Source organism: Balaenoptera ricei, chromosome 8 (genome assembly GCF_028023285.1).
Source record: "Balaenoptera ricei isolate mBalRic1 chromosome 8, mBalRic1.hap2, whole genome shotgun sequence".
Taxonomy (NCBI): Eukaryota; Metazoa; Chordata; class Mammalia; order Artiodactyla; family Balaenopteridae; genus Balaenoptera; species Balaenoptera ricei.
The window spans coordinates 62,162,916-62,180,571 of record NC_082646.1 but is presented as its reverse complement, the minus strand read 5'-3'; the positions used below and the strand labels follow the sequence as shown (position 1 = coordinate 62,180,571).

The window sequence follows — 17,656 nt, the reverse complement described above, 5'->3', positions numbered from 1 at the left end:
ATAGTTGTTATCCTTGTGCCCCATTTTCTCAAGAATCTAAGTATGGAAAGTACTAGTTTAGAAACTAGCCCAGATTTGGGGACTAGACAATATGTACTATTTTAAGACTGCAAAAAGATGGCTATTACACAAAATGTTATTCTTTTGAACGGGGGGAAGGTGCAAATAGGGAAGCACATTAGTTTGTCAGGTCTCTCCCAGTTCTAAAGTTTTGCAGGCCTCTTAAAGTTTGCTTTATGGAGATTGCCATCTACTAGGAAACTGCCAAATAACCTTATACATAACACAAAATAGTATTTTTCTAGTACTTCTTGCCACCTTTTTAAGGAGGTTGTATTCTAATTACCATCTTAAAGCATACCAAGAAGACAGACTAGAAAGGAATTTATAGAGAAGGGGAATTCTAATACACATAAAGTAACAAAACAAATAGCACAGGAAGACAGTTATCTAAAAAGAATTCATTGTATTATATACTCTGGGAAAGAGTGGAAATCAGCAACATTTGATTGTGCAGAAACCCATTTTCTATTTTGCTACACTGCTTACCCTTGACTCTTCTTTCATTTGTAGTATATTACAGCTCATTAGCACCTCTGCCAGAGGATGGGCAGAAGAAGGAAGAAAAGTTTAAAGCAGCTCTGTGGCTATACTTTAGTAGTCCTGGGAAAAGAATTCATTCAGGAGATGGAGAAAGTAGGAGGTATATTCTGCATTTTATTTACCAGCACAACCCAATTCTCTATTGCTCCTCTGCACCCCCACCCCCATTCAACAACCATTTACTGAGAGAGCTTATCAGGCCTAATGTTAAATGCAGCAGAGAGGGGGAATACACAGAGGAATAAATATGAATAAAGTCAATATCTTCAAGGAACTTATAATCTAGAAACTGGGAGAACTAAACAGATTACACAATTAAAATACACTATCAAAGTATGTAGAAGGTACTAGGAGAGCACAAAAGATGGTGCTATTTAATCCAGACTGAAGGGGTGGGATGGAGGAAGGAGTGGTTGAAAAAAGGGAAATGGGTTTTTTTCTTTTCCTGGATTCCAGTTTTAAGCTAGAGTAGCTGTGAAAGCTCTTTTTTTTTTCTTTTTAAAATTATTTATTTACTTATTGGTTGGTTGGTTGGTTGTGTTGGGTCTTCATTGCTGCGCGCGGGCTTTCTCTAGTTGTGGAGAGTGGGGTCTACTCTTTGTTGCGGTGTGCGGGCTTCTCATTGAGGTAGTTTCTCTTGTTGCGGAGCAAGGGCTCTAGGCCCGCGGGCTTCAGTAGTTGCAGCACACGGGCTCAGTAGTTGCAGCACGCGGGCTCTAGGGTGCGTGGGCTTCAGTAGTTGTAGCTTAGTTGCTCCGCAGCATGTGGGATCTTCCAGGACTAGGGATCGAACACAGGACTGCGCCACCAGGGAAATCCCCTGTGAAAGCTCTTGACACAGCCCTGAGACACAGCCTCACTAGTCACCATGCAGAAAAAAGCTAAGAGGATCATCCTTCTAGTTGCTAAACCTATCCTCTCAAGCACCACAAACCAAACTTCCTTTTCTTTCTTTCTTTCCTCTTTTTCTTTCTTTCAAGGGGGAAGTATCAACCTTTTTAAATTTTTAATTTTTTGTTACGGAACATGTCAAAGTAGAGAGAACAGAATAATGTATCCCCATGTACCTACCACCCACCTTCCAAAAACACAAATTCTTGTTTCATCTATAAACCTACCTGCTCCTCCCCTCCCCCAATTCTATTGAAGCACGTCCTAGACATATCATTTCATCTATAAATATTTCAGTGTAATGTCTAAAAGACAAAGACTCTAAAAAATATATCCATATTAAAATTTACAAAAAAAATTATAAAACAACCAGTAAGTGTTCAAATTTCTGTTTCATATTTTAAAAAGTTTTTCAAATCGGGATCACAGTAAGGTTCCCACAGTGCAAATGGATGATGTTGCTTAGGTTTGTTTTCATATATAGGTTTCTTCCTCCATCTCCCTTAACTCCATCCCCCTGCAATTTGTTTGTTGAAGAAACTGAGTTTTTGTTTTGTAGAGTTTCCCACAGTCTGAGTTTTGTTGACTCCATTCTCGCAGTATTCTGTTTCTTGTGTGTCCTGTAAATTGATGCTTCTTTGCATTTAGGTTTTTGTTTTATTTTTATTTTTTGACAAGGTGGTGTTTACTTCTATGAAGAGGCTTGCCTCTGACTTGTCTCTTTTTGATATTAACAGTTGTAGTGGGCTGAATGAATGGTGGCCCCCCAAAAGAGATGTCCATGTCCTAATCCCTGGAACTTGTGAATGCTACCTCATTTGGAAAAAGGCCCTTTGCAGATGTAATTGTTAAGGATTTTGAGATTAGGAAGTCATTCTGGATTCTGTGGTTGGGCCCTTAATCTAATGATAAGTGATGTCATTATAAAAGGCAAACAGAAGAAAACACAGACAGAAGAGGAGCCAATGAGACCAGAGGTAGAGATTGGAGTAATGTGACCACAAACCAAAAAATGTCTGAAGCTATGAGAAGCTGGAAGAGGTAAGAAACTGATTATGCTCTGAAGCCTTTGGAGGGAGTGCAGCCTTGCTGACACTTTCATTTCTGACTTTTGGCCTCCAGAACTCAGAGGGAATAAATTTCGGTCATTTTACGCCATCCAGTTTATGGTAATTTGTACAGCAGCCGTAGGAAACTAATAGAACAGACCTATGATGATAAATGCCTAAACATATTAGGGGTTACAAAAACTAGAGATTTTTCTATTTTTTCTATCACTTTTTCAAGGAATTCTGTCATTCCTGTTTCATTTATTAGCTGGAATACTTCCATAAGAAAAACTTTCCAAGTCAATTATTTAGTTACCTTGAGGTACATTTTGTATAAGGCAGGATAAACATTTCCTCTTCCCTTTATTATCTAGTTTTCAAATTTAGCCGTTTCCCTAGCAACCTCCAAAGAATGATCAATTATAGCTTTAATAAATTATTATTACGAAGTCATTGATTTAAAAATATTTGATGTGTTTTAATCTACTGCTGTTATTATCATTATTGATGCTAAAATTATCCCATCTTTGGCTAGCAAGATCACATCCTGAGTCCCTTTGAGATGGGACTAGTAGTTTTTGATAGTTTTGACAGTTTCCTTGCTTTCCATTATGACAAGTTATTTAACATTTACCTTAAATATTTCATGTCCCAGATCTAGAATCAGTGCTATTCTCCCAAGAAGCACTGTTCTTATTTATTTACTTTTATTATTATTTTTTTTAAGTGAGTAGGAGAAAGTACATAGAAAACAAGATCTGTACACTAGAGGTACTGGGTTAGTTACTGGTCTTCTCTCTCGAACAATTCATTTTGAAAGGAAGTTGCAAAGAGATCCTGTGCACCTCCCAATGTCGGCGTCTTGCATAAATATAGTAAATGTCAAAACCAGGAAATCGACACTGGTACAAAGCATAAAGCTTATTTAGATTTCACCAGTTATATATGCACTCATTTTGGGGTAGTGTATGTGTAGAGGTCTATACAATTTTATCATATGTATAACTTCATGTAACCACTATCACAATCAAGATACTTAACTGAACCATCACCACATGACTCCCTTGTGCTACTCCATAATAGCTCCCTCTACTTTCCTCTTCCCTAATTCCTGGCAATTGCTAATCTGTTCTCTATTTCTATAAACATGTTATTTTGCAAATGTTACATAATGGAATCATGCACCATATATCTTTTCTTTTTTGGCCATGCGGCACGGCATGAGGGATCTTAGTTCCCTGACCAGGTATTGAACCCGTGCCCCCTGCAGTGGAAGCACGGAGTCTTAACCACTGGACCACCAGGGAAGTCCCACCATATATCTTTTTGAGATTTCCATTTTCACTCAGCATAATTTCCTATAAGTTCATCCAATTTGTTGCATGTATCAACAGTTCACTCCTTTTTATTGCTGAGTAATATTCCATAGTTTGGAGGTACCACCATGTGTTTGATCCCTCACTCACTGAAGGTCATTTAAGCAGTTTCCAGTTTTTGGCTATTATGAATAAAGCTACTCTACATTTGTGTCCAAGTTTCTGTGTGAAAATAAATTTTCATTTTCTCTGGGATATATGCCCAATCTCTCTCTCTGTAAAGCTGTTATTGAAGTATAACTGACATACAATAAACTGTACATATTTAAAGTGTATACTTTGATAAGTCTTAACTTACCTATACACCTGTAAAAATATCACCACAATCAAGATAATGAACTCATCTCTCACTCTCAAAAGTTTTCTCATCCCCTTTGTAATCTTTCCCTCCAGTCCCTTCCTGCTCCCCTCTGTCATTCCTTGTGACAACTGAGGTCAGGCCTTAAATCTCATTACTGATGTATCCTTCAGCAACTAGCAGAGTGACTCTGTCTAAAGTAGCATTCAATAAACAGTTGTTAAAGAACACCTCTGTATCCATCACTGAGATTAAATAAAACATTACTATTACTGTCGAAATCTATATACCCTCTCCTTATTGCATTCCCACCTTCCTTCGAAAGGAGTGTTCCTCAACCTTTTTTTTTTTTTAATGTTTTTTAAGTGTTATCACTCCCACTCCCCAATCCAGGGACCCTTTTAAGACATTTTTTCCCTAATCTCCCTCTTTGATTAAATTTTAATACCACAAATATACTGTATATATGTTTAAGTACTGTGGCCTGCTGTAATATCTAAGATTTTTTTGCAAACCACCCCTCAAAATCCGGAAGCAATTTTTACTCCCTTGGGGAATATCTGCCCCTCTGCAAATGCATGCTGCTCTAGATGTAACCACTCTACTGAATTTTACCAAGCTCCTCTTTTTTTTTTTTTCCTTTTAATAGTGTTACTACATATGATGTATCTCAAAATGATACTGTTTTCTTGGATATTTTGTACACTGTATAAATGGCATCTTAGTATGTGTATTCTTTTGCAAGTTCCTTTTTTTTTAAATTGAAGTACAGCTAATTTACAATGTTGTGTTAATTTCAAGTGTAAAGCAAAGTGATTTAGCCATACACACACACACACACACACATATTCTTTTTCAGATTCTTTTCCATTATAGGTTACTACAAATACTGAGTATAGTTCCCTGTGCTATACTGTAGGTCCTTGCTGTGCAATTTGCTTTTTGCTCAATATTACATTTGTGAATCTTATCCATATTAATGCATGTGCCTACAGAGCTTCCATTTTTATTGCTATCTTGTATTCCATTATTCATCTTACTGTCAGTGGACAGCTGGGTTATTTCTAGTTTTTTCTAGTCTTATAAAGGAAGTTGCTATGAACATTCTTTCAAAAGTCTCCTGGTATCCATGTGCCAGAGTTTCTCTAGGTTATATTCCGAGCAGTAGAACTGCTGGGTCATAAGCTAAGCGCATCTTTAAACTGACTAGATAATGTCAAATGTTTTAAAATTGGATGTATCAATCTGTACCCTTCAGGGCAGTGTAAGAGTTTCTGTTAATCCATATTCTCACCAACAGTCATTCCTGTCTGTTTTTGTCAATCTCATAAGTGTAGAATAGAATCTCATGGTGATTTTAATTTCCATTTCTTTGATTAATAGTGAGTGTAAGTATCTGTATTAGTTTCCTAGGGCTGCCATAACAAAGTATCACAGACGAGGTGGCTTAAACAACATAAACTTGTTTCCTCACTGTTCTGGAGGCTATAAGTCCAAGATCAAGGTGTTGGCAGGTTTGGTTTCTTCTGAGGGTCTCTTTCCTTGGCTTGTAGATGGTCATCTTTTCCTGGTGTCTTCATATGGTCTTCCCTCTGTGCCTGTTTGTGTTCTAACCTCCTCTTATAAGGACACCAATCATGCTGGATTAGAGCTTGTCCATATGACCTCATTTTACCTTAATAACCTCTTTAAAGGCCCTATATCCAAAAACAGTCACAGTCTGAGGAACCAGAGGTTAGGACTTCAACATATGAATTTTAGGGGGACACAACCTAGCCCATAAAAACATCTTTTAATATGGTAATAGCTATTTATATATTTTATTCTGTGGGATACGTGTTGTATGATGTATCAGTAGTTCATTCTTTTTTTTTTGTTGTTGTTTTAATTATTTATTTATTTTTGGCTGTGTTGGGTCTTCGTTTCTGTGCGAGGGCTTTCTCCAGTTGCGGCGAGTGGGGGCCACTCTTCATCACGGTGCGCGGGCCTCTCACTGTCGCGGCCTCTCTTGTTGCGGAGCACAGGCTCCAGACGCGCAGGCTCAGTAGTTGTGGCTCACGGGGCTTAGTTGCTCCGCGGCATGTGGGATCTTCCCAGACTAGGGCTCGAACCCGTGTCCCCTGCATTGGCAGGCAGATTCTTAACCACTGCGCCACCAGGGAAGCCCCAGTAGTTCATTCTTTTTTATGAACAAATAATATTCCATTGTATGGATATACTGTGTTTTATTTATCTAATCATCAGTTGATTGACATTTAGGGTGTTTACATTTATTGGCTATTATGAATAACACTGCCAGGAACATTTCTGTACAAATTTTTGTTTAAACACTTTTTTTCAATTCTCTTAAAGTGGAAGTGCCGAGTCATATGGTAACTCTGTGTCTTACTTTTTGAGGAACTACCGAACTGTCTTCCACAGTGGCTATACTATTTTACATTCCTACAAACGCTGTACAAGGGTTCTAATTTCTCCACATCCTTGCCAACACTTGCTATTGTGTGTGTGCTTGTTTTTAAATACTAAAGCTATCCTACTGGGTGGGAAGTGGTATTTCATTGTGGTTTTGATTTGCATTTCTCTAATGACTAACAGTGCTGAGGATCTTTTGATGTGTACATTTTCATTGGAAAAATGTCTATTCAAGTCCTTTGTCCATTTTTAAATTGGGTCATTTGTCTTTTATGTGTTGAGTTGTAAAAGTTATTTATATGTTCTGAATATTAAATTCCTATCAGACACATGATTTATACATATTTTCTCCCATTTTATGGGCTGTCTTTTTCACATTCTTGATAATGTTCTTTGATGCACAAAAACTTTTAATCTGATGAAGTTCAGTTATCTATCTTTTCTTTTATTGCTTGTGCTTTCATGTTAAACCTAAGAATACATTGGCAAATTCAATAAAGATTTACCTCTGTTCTCTTCTATAATTTTATAGTTTTAGGTTGTTGACCCATTTTGAGTTAATTTTTATATATGGAGTGAGGAAGGGGTTTAACTTTATTCTTTTGCATGTAGTTATCCTGTTGTTTGAGCACCTCTTATTGGAGAGACTATTCTTTCTCTATCAAGTGGCCTTGACAACCTTGTCGAAATCAATTAGCCACAGATGTTTGAGTTTATTTCTGGACTCTCAATTCTTACTGGTCTACATGTCTATCCTTATACTACTACCATACTATCTTGATTAGATTGCTTTGGGGAATATTGAAATATATATTTTTAAAAATATTTATTTATTTATTATTTATTTTTTTAGGCTGAGCCAGGTCTTAGTTGCAGCACGCGGCATCTTCGTTGCAGCATGCATGAGGGATCCAGCTTCCCAATCAAGAATGGAACCTGGGCCCCCTGCATTGGGAGCACGGAATCTTACCCACTGGACCACCAGGGAAGTCCCTGGGGAATATTGAAATATTAGTGATATGAAACCTTCCAATCCATAAACATTTATTATTTCCATTTATTTAGGTCTTCTTTAATTTCAGCAATGTTTTGTAGTTTTCAATGTACAAGTTTTTCACGTTTTGGATAAATTTACTTCTAAGTAGTTATTCTTCAAATGGTATTGTAGTTAGAATTATTTTCTTAATTTTCTTTCAGTTCATTCATTGATGGAGTATTATGGAAACACAACTGATTTTTGTGTTTTGATTTTGTATTTGCAACTTTTGCTGAATTCATTTACTAGCTCTAGGACTTTTGTGGAATCTACAGGATTTTCTATAATCATGTCATGTGCAAATATAGATAATTTTACTTCTTTCTTTCCCATTTGGTGCCTCCTATTTCTATTTCTTGCCTAACTGCTCTGACCATGACTTCCAGTACAATGGTGAATATTAGTGGTGAAAAGTGAGCATCCTTGTCTTGTTCCTGATCTTAGGTGGGGAAAGCTTTCAGTCTTTCACCATTGAGTGTGATATGTGATGTAGGTTTTTAAAAAATGCCTTTACCATGTTCAGGAAGTTCCCTTCTATTCCTAATCTGCTGAGCATTTTTATAATAAAAGAGTGTTGAATTCTGTCAAATGCTTTTCCTGTGTCTTTTGAGATGATCATGTGATTTTTCCCCTTCATTTTATTAAGTTTACTTTTTTGGTAAGTCTTCAAGGTATTAAGAATGACAGTACTAGACAATTTAATTTCCAAAGAAATATAGAATAACATTGTTATTTTTGAATTGTTAGAAGACCTGCATTATTAATTGGTAGGAATTCCCTTATGCAGACAGAAAGCAAGCACACATAAACAAACTGTAGGGCCAGTAGAACTACTTTTAGAATTAACTATGCCAGAGAAAATATCTCTGACAACATCTGCTTCAGTTACATGTAGAAAGCATTTCATAAAATATTAAGAAGAAAAGCAAGCTTCATAAATAATTAAAATTAAAAGTTCCTAGGGCCAGCTGTTTCCCTTTAGGGGATAAAAGATATAGAGGGCACCGTAAAATTTACAATGTGTCACTATGGATTACCTCCAAAATATCTTTGAGAACATGTACAGTTACAATTTAGATATGTGGAAAAAAATGAATTCCGCCCCCCCCCCCAAAAAAAAGACAAGCTAGTAATGGTGTAGAATAAAAACCAAAAGAGTTTCAAACTTCTTTTTGGGTTATTAGATCACTAGGTTGCTTTTAGCAGTATAACAAGAGCAGCATAACAAGCTCTTTGTAACAGAAAAACACGTGGCATAAAACTTATAGGTATGAGCTCTTCTGGTACTAGGAACAAAAGGGCACAATTCCTAGTTACATCATTCTTACAAAATTTTTATTACTACCACTTTCAATCTAAACATAAGAGCATCTCATTTATTCCTCATCCCTGGGGAGTAAGATACTCATGTGAGTGAATGTAGTGGAAAATAAAAGCTTATCTCTATGTGTCCAAATCAGTTGATTCATTTTTAATTCATTTTCTATGAAAATAATGTAAGCTAAAGAGATAATATAGATAGTAGCAGAGCACGGAAAACACTATGTGTGAGTGTGTGACCTCAGGCAAACCACATAAACTTCCTGGGTCTGTTTTCCTCTCTATGAAATGAGCATGATAATACCAACCTCAGAGGATGTGCTAAAACCTCCTAGAAAATTGTTAACTGCTGTATAAAATATTAGCACATTTTAAAGACTATATGTTTACCTGTTTTATAAACTAAAGGTAGTGTATTCAAACTTAACTTATTCTTGGAAAAAGAGATTTCAAGGAATTCTGTCTGGGGACAGTCTCTCTGATAAAATTAGAAATGAAAAATGCCACCCTATTACATACTCCCCCCATTGAATGGAAACTGGAAAAACTCACTTTTAAATAATTCATAGGTTAATGACAGGGGCGGGGGGGTGGGGGTGGAATGTAGAAACAATAAAAAAAAGCCCTACAAACATATCCTGGACTGCAATTAAAGCAGAAAGAGAAATTTTTTAGGTTCAAGTGGATTTACTTGAAAACAAGAAAGACTGAAAATATAGAACCTAATAGAAAAAAAGCCTGAAAAAGAATAAAAACATAAACTGTAATAAAGTAGAAAGAAATAATGAATATAAAGGCAGAAATTAAGGAGACAGGAAACAATAACATTGAGAAGTAGAACAAGAGCTGGCTCTTGGAAAACATTAATAAAATAGACTGGTAAGTCTGATCAAAGTAAGAGAGAAAGCACAAACAATACTAGAAATGAAAAGGGAGACAACTACAGAGGCAAACAACTTTATATGCAAATTTATGACATCAAATTTGATAAATGAAATGGACAATTCATCTAGGAAAGTGTAAGTTACCAAAATGTACTAAAAAGAAACAGAAAATCTGAATGGACCAATAAATATAAACAATCTGATTACTAGTCAAAAATCAACCTCTCCATAAAAGGAACAAAACCAAGATGTTTTTATAGACTTTTCCCTGCAACATTCTCTCACGGAAGATGTCAAATGTACACATGTTAAAATAAAAAGAATTGTACAGAAACACCTATATACCCACTACCTAGATTCTTCAATTATTATTTTTCTACATTTTCTTTCACTTAACTATCCATCTATCCATCCATTTATCCTTTCTATACATCCATCCTTTTATATCTTTTATTGAATCCTGGGGGGTGAAAATATAAGAATACAAAAATATGACAGGATTTCTAAGCACCAGACTAGTGATATTTGTACTCCCATATCAACTTAACAATTTACATGTTTTTCTAAAAATAGAATTGGAGCTATGGTACACTGAAAATACGAATAAATACACATGGAGGCGTTCAGGAAGAAAAGTCTGTGTCCCTTTTCTTTCCTGTCTTTGGACACTGTCTTGTGAGATGGAGACCCTGATTCCTTTCCAAACAACTTTCTAAGGTATTAGCTAGTTCCTGCTCCTCCTGCCAAAAAGGAGAATTGAACTGGATCTTTTAAAATAGCAGTTATAAAATGAATATATTTTAATAAATGTATTCATTCAGTCAGGAAACATTTACTATGCACTTAATTTATCAGAAAGAAAATAAGATTTATTAATCGCAGGAACAATTTATCTTCCAAAGGGCAGTTTCTCTACTGCAAAAAATTTTAATCTGTCAGATCCTAAAGAAAAACAATTTCATTTATTTTCTATGTAAACAGTGTGACATGCCAGCAAAGTTGATAGATGTCAACACTTTTGAATGAAAAGATTACTATCAAAGAATGACAGCATATAGAAGGCAAGGTTAATTTCTAAAAACAAGATATTATAACATTAATTTCTTTATCAATTATAAAATGCTAATTTTTCTTTTTGTGCCCCTTTATTATTCTTCGCACTGACACATGACTTTGTTGTTTTACGAACTTAGTGTATTCAAAATTCATTTGAGTGAAAGATAAAAGCTCTTTAAACCATTCTTCTCAAGAGCAACATGGCAATAGACTTTTTTGACCTTCATCAAGGAGAACAATACACCGTCCAATTTTGTTAGAAGAAATAGCGTTTCCAGGAAATTTGTCCTTTAAAGCATTCTTCTACTGTCATTGGTACCTTCATTTTGTTTGTATGCAAAAAACATTTTAGATTCTAAAGTGGATAACATCACATATTGCACTAAAGGTAACTTGCCTTGCTGGAGGTTTCTAATAAAAACTGGAATGTGTTCTGCACAGCTTGGCATGTCTCTAGCTCCGTCCGGCTGAAGGCTATTAAATAATCCTTGAGGTGGTCATATACATTTCCATCAAGAGCCTGTAAAAGAGGAGTAAACAAAAGCAAAAAAATTATGACAAAGCTTTGACACACAACGCCTATTGTTTAAAAGGTAAGTTCAGTTTAAAATCTATTAATAAAAAATTAATAAAAGATATAGGTCGTTATGTAAGGATAAATATAAACCTTAAACAATCACTTGGGAAAACATGAATTTCTCTAATAAATAGGAACTAAAAAAGGTAAACCCCAATATTGGTAAAGTTGTGGGGATAGGATAACACCTGGGAGACAAAATGTTTGGTTTCTGATATTTGTTCATCTGCTTATTAGTTATGTCAACTTCTGTAGTCACTTTATAAGAGTAGGTGTGGGAGTTAAATGAAATAATGGATGTAAAGGATCCAGACACAGTGCCTGGAACAGAACAGACATTCAATAAACATTAATCTCCTCCATTTTTCCTCATCCATTATTGGTAGGATTCTAAATTAATATATTCTTACTATAGAGCAGTCAGAGAAAAAACACAATAGAAATAGTAAAAATAAAAAAATGACTCAGAAATCCTGTTTTGGGGAAGAAACACCAATGCAAAGTCTACAGAGAGTTTTAAACATTCTTACTTATTTAAGCATTTAGAGCAGGACTCTTTGAAATTGAAAAAAAAGAAGAGAAAACCACTAAACATTTGAGATATATTAGTTATGATATACACAGTGACTAAAATATGCATAGCCACCAAAATAAAAACCATGGAAACTGTGTAGATGGAAAAGAATATATTGAATAATTTTAGGCTAACAAAGTAGAATAGAATACATACATACATACTAGCAACAGCTATGGGAAAATATATCAATAATAAGAATAATAAAGGTTCTGCAGTCTTACAAATTAACAAAGATCTTAAAAATTGAGGTAAAATTCGCATACCATAAAAGTCACCATTTTAACTATTTCAAAGTGTACAATTCAGTGGCTTTTAGTACACTCACAATGTTGTGCAACCATCACTACTATCTAATTCCAGGGCATTTGCATCACCTCCAAAAGAAATCCCATACCCATTAAGTGGTTGCACCCATTCCTACCTTTCTCCCCGCCTCTGGCAACCACTAATCCACTTTCTTTTTTTAAAATTAATTAATTAATTAGTTAATTTTTTGGGCTGCGTTGGGTCTTCATTGCTGTGCGCAGGCTTTCTGTAGTTGCGGCAAGCAGGGGCTACTCTTCGTTGTGGTGCGTGGACTTCTCATTGCGGTGGCTTCTCTTGTTGCGGAGCATGGGCTCTAGGCACGTGGGCTTCAGTAGTTGTGGTTCATGGGCTCCGGAGCGCAGGCTCAGTACTTGTGGCTCACAGGCTTAGCTGCTCCGCGGCATGTGGGATCTTCCCAGACCAGGGCTTAAACCCATGTCCCCTGCATTGGCAGGAGGATTCTTAACCTCTGTGCCACCAGGGAAGCCCCTCTACTTTCTGATTCTATGAATTTGTTTATTCTGGACATTTCATATAAATGGAATCATATGATATGTGGTCTTTTGTGCCTGCCTCTGTCATTTAGCATGTTTTCAAGGTTCATCAATGTATTAGTACATTTTATGGCTAAACAATATTGCATTGTAAGGATATGCCACATTTTGTTTATTCATTCATTAGTTGGTGGACATTTGGATTGTTTCCACTTTTTGGCTATTATGGATTTTCCAGTTCTCTTGGGTATATACCTAGTAGTGGAATTGCTGGGTCCTCTGGTAATTCCGTGTCTATTTGAGGAACTAACAATCTGTTTTCCACGGTGGCTGCACCATTTTACATCTCCACCAGCAATGTATAAAGGTTCCAATTTCTCCACAACCTCATCAATACTTATTTTCTGTTTTTCTTTTTTTAATTATTCAAGCTGTCCTATTGGTATCTCATTGTGGTTTTGATTTGCATTTCTCTAATGACTAATGATGTTGAGGGATTTTTCATGTGTTTATTGGCCATTTGTATATTTTCTTTGAAGAGATGTCTACTCAAGTCCTACACTCATTTGTAAATTGGGTTGTTTTTCTTTTTGTTTTTGAGTTCTAAGAGTTCTTTATATATTTGAATACTATTTATATATTTGGATACATATATCTTATAAGATATATGATTGTCAAATATAGTCTCCCATTTTGTGGGCTACATTTTCACTTTATTAATAGTGTCCTTTTTAAAAAAAAAAATTTACTTATTTATTTATTTGGCAGCGCTGGGTCTTAGTTGCAGCACACGGGATCTTCACTGCATCATGTGGGATCTTTAGTTGCAGCATGCGGGATCTTTAGTTGTGGTATGTGGGATCTAGTTCCCTGACCAGGGATCGATCCCAGGCCCCCTGCATTGGGAGCGCAGAGTCTTAGCCACTGGACCACCAGGGAAGCCCCTCAATAGTGTCCTTTCATGCACAAAAGTTTTAATTTTGTTGAGGTCTAATTTAGCTATTTTTTCTTTTGTTGTTTGTGTTTTGGTATCATATCTAAGAATCCTCAATGGAGGTTTTATAGTAAGGAAATTACATATCCTACTTTCATTAAACATTCACTATAAAATTGACTTTTAAAAAATACACAAATTCTGTCCCCAAAGCGTTAATAAATCTGCACGTTCTATAATGCTTAAACCACTAGATGGCACCATCAAGCACTGTAAATATAGGCAGGGCAAATTCCTTAAGATTCCTTTCCATGAGGTTATGCAACATCCCCAGAGAGACTGCAGGTGTTAAAGTCTGAATAACAATTCCTACCTTAGGACATGCTTTTCATTAACTTGTTAAAAAATGAACATATAGCTACTTCTGATATGAGGTTTTGCCTTAGAATGCTCTTGGTAGATGGTCATAACCTTGTGTTTGCAGGAAACCTTAGAGCATTTTATTTAAACATAGCAAACGGCAATATAGGCATCATAAGCTCCAACACGCAGAGTTTCTAATTGAGTAGGTTGGGGGTGGGACCTGAGAATTTGTATTTTCTAACAACTTGCTGCTGGTCTGGGGACCATACTTTGACAACCACTGGACTAAACAGTCATTTTAGCTGATTAGGTTGAATATTTATGTAGATTTAGATCCTGGTGACCCTGTAGAACCCACAGTGGCTGCAGGCAGAGAAGTCCACCATTCTGAATAGGGTCAAGAGCACCAATATATCAAGTAGGCAGATCAGCATCTATTTTCAACTGAGAATCATGCTCTACTTCAGAATTATAAAGGCAGCATGGGAAGGAACTTGAGTTCTGAAATAAGTTGGATATGGGTTAGAATCCCAGAACTTTTACTTCATCATTTTGATGGTTTTCTCTTCTATAATTAGGGAAAGTGGGAATACCACATACTCCACGGGACACTGTGAAGATCAACTAGTGTAATGGAAGTGGCCCAATGTTAGTCTCCTTTTTTGCCTTGCTTAAAAATCTTTAATGGATTTGCCACATATTGATAATTATTAAAGCTGGGTAATGAATACATGGGGGTCATTATACTACTATTTTTACTTTGTTGTATACAGGAAATTTTCCATAAAAAAAGTAAAAAGAAAATCTGGATATCATATTAGAAAGAAAAAGGGATGCTACAAAAAAAAATTTTTTTTAAGCTCCCACTGTATATTTTGAAAAGTCAAAATTCTTCAGCTGGTATCTAAAGGCCTTTATAATCTAGTCCCAAACTACCTCTCATTAGCACCATCTCTTATCACTGTTGTCTGCACTGTACTCACATCCCAACCACACCAAGTCATTCTGGAAAATGACATTTACTATCATGTTTCCAATTAAGTTATTCTCTTGGCCTGGAATGTCCTTCCCTTCTTCTTACCCACTCAAATAGTAATAATGATGGCTAACACAGGCAACTAACATTTACTAATGGCTCACTATGTTCCAAATGCTTTACAAAGCTGACTCAACCAGTTCCTCCTTAGTGCTTTCACAATCTTTTGTATATTGCATGGGTATTATTGCAAGTCATGGATTAAGTCTTATTCAGGCACAGTGCCTGGCAAATAGCAGATTCTCAAACATATTTATAGAATAAATGAACGTTTTACTCTAGAGTTCAATACAGCAACAAAAATGCACTGAATTAGTTAGCTCACAGACAAGCTATTCCCACCATATTCCAGTTAAGAGAAAAATGTACCATTAGTCATCATGTACCAAATACAGTAAAGGCTTCTCTTGGCTTCAGGGACCCAAATGAGGCTTAATGCATTTACATTAGGTGGGAGGTGGGCCAAGTGATTGGGAGCCTCTTCTAGCACACAGAGATTAATCTTAAAATATTTCTTTCATCATGTCATCATATTCACACCCAGAATACCCCAAATTTTAATTATCACCTTTATAGGGTTGCAGTATTCATTAACCTGTCCATGTACCAATTTTTCTGGTTGATAAGAATAAGATAGCTGGAGGCCTTCTGGCCTAGGTGTATTATTGTTAGTGTTCATAAAGTTAATGCAGGAGGTACAAAAATTAAGAAATGGTTGGAATTCAAAGCATAGGAAGTGGATGATTACCCTATGATTGGCTCCAGCCCCCTACCTCAAGTTAACTGCAATTGTTTGAACCAGTGATGATGCCGAGAGATGAAGTTCAAAGCAATTCTGGCTAACACTGTCTCAACCTGGTTTGTGATTAGAAGGTAGAGTGCATATATGGACTTTGATAAAAAGCCAATAATTAAAACGAAGTAGTTCCCTAAAACAGAATTAAATACTGGGAACCAAAGGAAAGAGCTTGAAGATGTTTTTTACAAACGCTTCCATCACAGTACTTATCACACAGAGTACTTACCGTTGTCTACCATAGTATTTAGTAACTGTCTCATTTGGATTATTGCTGCAATCTCCTATTGCTCTGCGTACAGTTGTCCCTCCCACCAATATGCAATTCTAAATTGCATATTGAAAACATTTATATATGTATCTGATTTCCCCAATACACCATTAATTCCTTGAGGGCAGCAACACTTGTTTCTGCCTATATCCCTACTTTAGCCTTAGCAGAGAAAGCCTGCAATAAATAGTTACTGAAATGAACTGAACTGAGAGGGATGGAAGGTACAAAAGCAGGCCCCAATTATATGAGAGGGAAGGCACTGAAGAAATATTTTGAGAGTGAATTAGAGAGAATCAAGCATTTACTTTATCTTAATTGGGTCAGCTTTACTCTGATGAAAAAATATCATGTAATTATTCAGACTGACTTAAATTTTGACCTGACACTATTTCCCTTCTCTGACTTTCACACCTATATATCCAACTGCCTCTTAGACTAAACCATTCTCTTCTCCAACTGCTCTTCTTCTTGTGTTCCTAGCTCAGTGTGTAATGCCATTATCTACTCACCTGCCTAGGTCGGACACTTGGAAGTAAAGGTTTACTTTCCCCTCTGCCTTTCTCTCAACATCTAGTTAATTACTAAATCTTGTTGATTCCATTTCTTAAATATTTATCAAATGCAACCCCTCCTCCTAACCTTCACAGCTACTACCCTCCAGACATCCTGTTTCATCTGGATTACTGCAGCAATCTCCTGTTGCCCTGCATCTTGCCAACCCATTTCTACACTGAGCCTAGGCGGATGTTTCCAAGCTGCATATTTTACTTGACTGCTCAACAATGTTCACTGACTACTCATTACGTTTAAACTAAAGAACAAACAAAACAAAACAAAAACCTTTATGACTTTGTGATTACATGATCTGGACATGGCTTACCTCTTTGCTTCTTTACTTATTGCTCCCCATTTCCTTCCCTATTATCCCTACAATGTACATCTTTTGATTCCTCCAATATTCCTCTTTTATCTCTGGGTTTTCACAAAGGCTCTTCCTCTTTCTTGACTTCTCTCTACCCTCTCCTCCTTGGTTTGGCTAACTCTTGCTTATCAAGATCTTCACTTAATCATTAGCTATTCTGGACATCCAGAATGATTAAGTCTTTTTGCTTTACAACTCCTGATCATAGTGTAAAATCTTAGCATAAAATAGGCATTGGTAATGCCTATTTGTCTGTCTTTGCTTTTGGTTTGGTAAGTTCCACGAAGGGAGGGATCTTGTCTGGCTGTTTACCACTGTGTCTTCTGTACTGAGTGCAGGGTTTGATGTACTGGTAGTACTCAATATATATCTGTTCAACAAATAATACACCAATCAGAATTCACATGTTAAAAAAAAAAAGAATGAGCCCACACTTGAGTCCCATGATGGAA

At 36.2% G+C, this 17,656-nt stretch overlaps 1 protein-coding gene across 3 annotated transcripts in view; it reads right to left on the bottom strand.

Annotated features, from left to right (window-relative positions):
• The window catches only part of FCHSD2 (FCH and double SH3 domains 2), a 309,032-nt gene that overhangs the window by 70,276 nt on the left and 221,100 nt on the right, over positions 1-17,656 (bottom strand). For all 3 annotated transcript variants that reach the window (XM_059930853.1, XM_059930854.1, XM_059930852.1), the window contains one exon: positions 11,323-11,445. In XM_059930853.1, the coding sequence (XP_059786836.1) occupies positions 11,323-11,445 (123 nt within the window). The remainder of the gene's footprint in view (positions 1-11,322; positions 11,446-17,656) is intronic.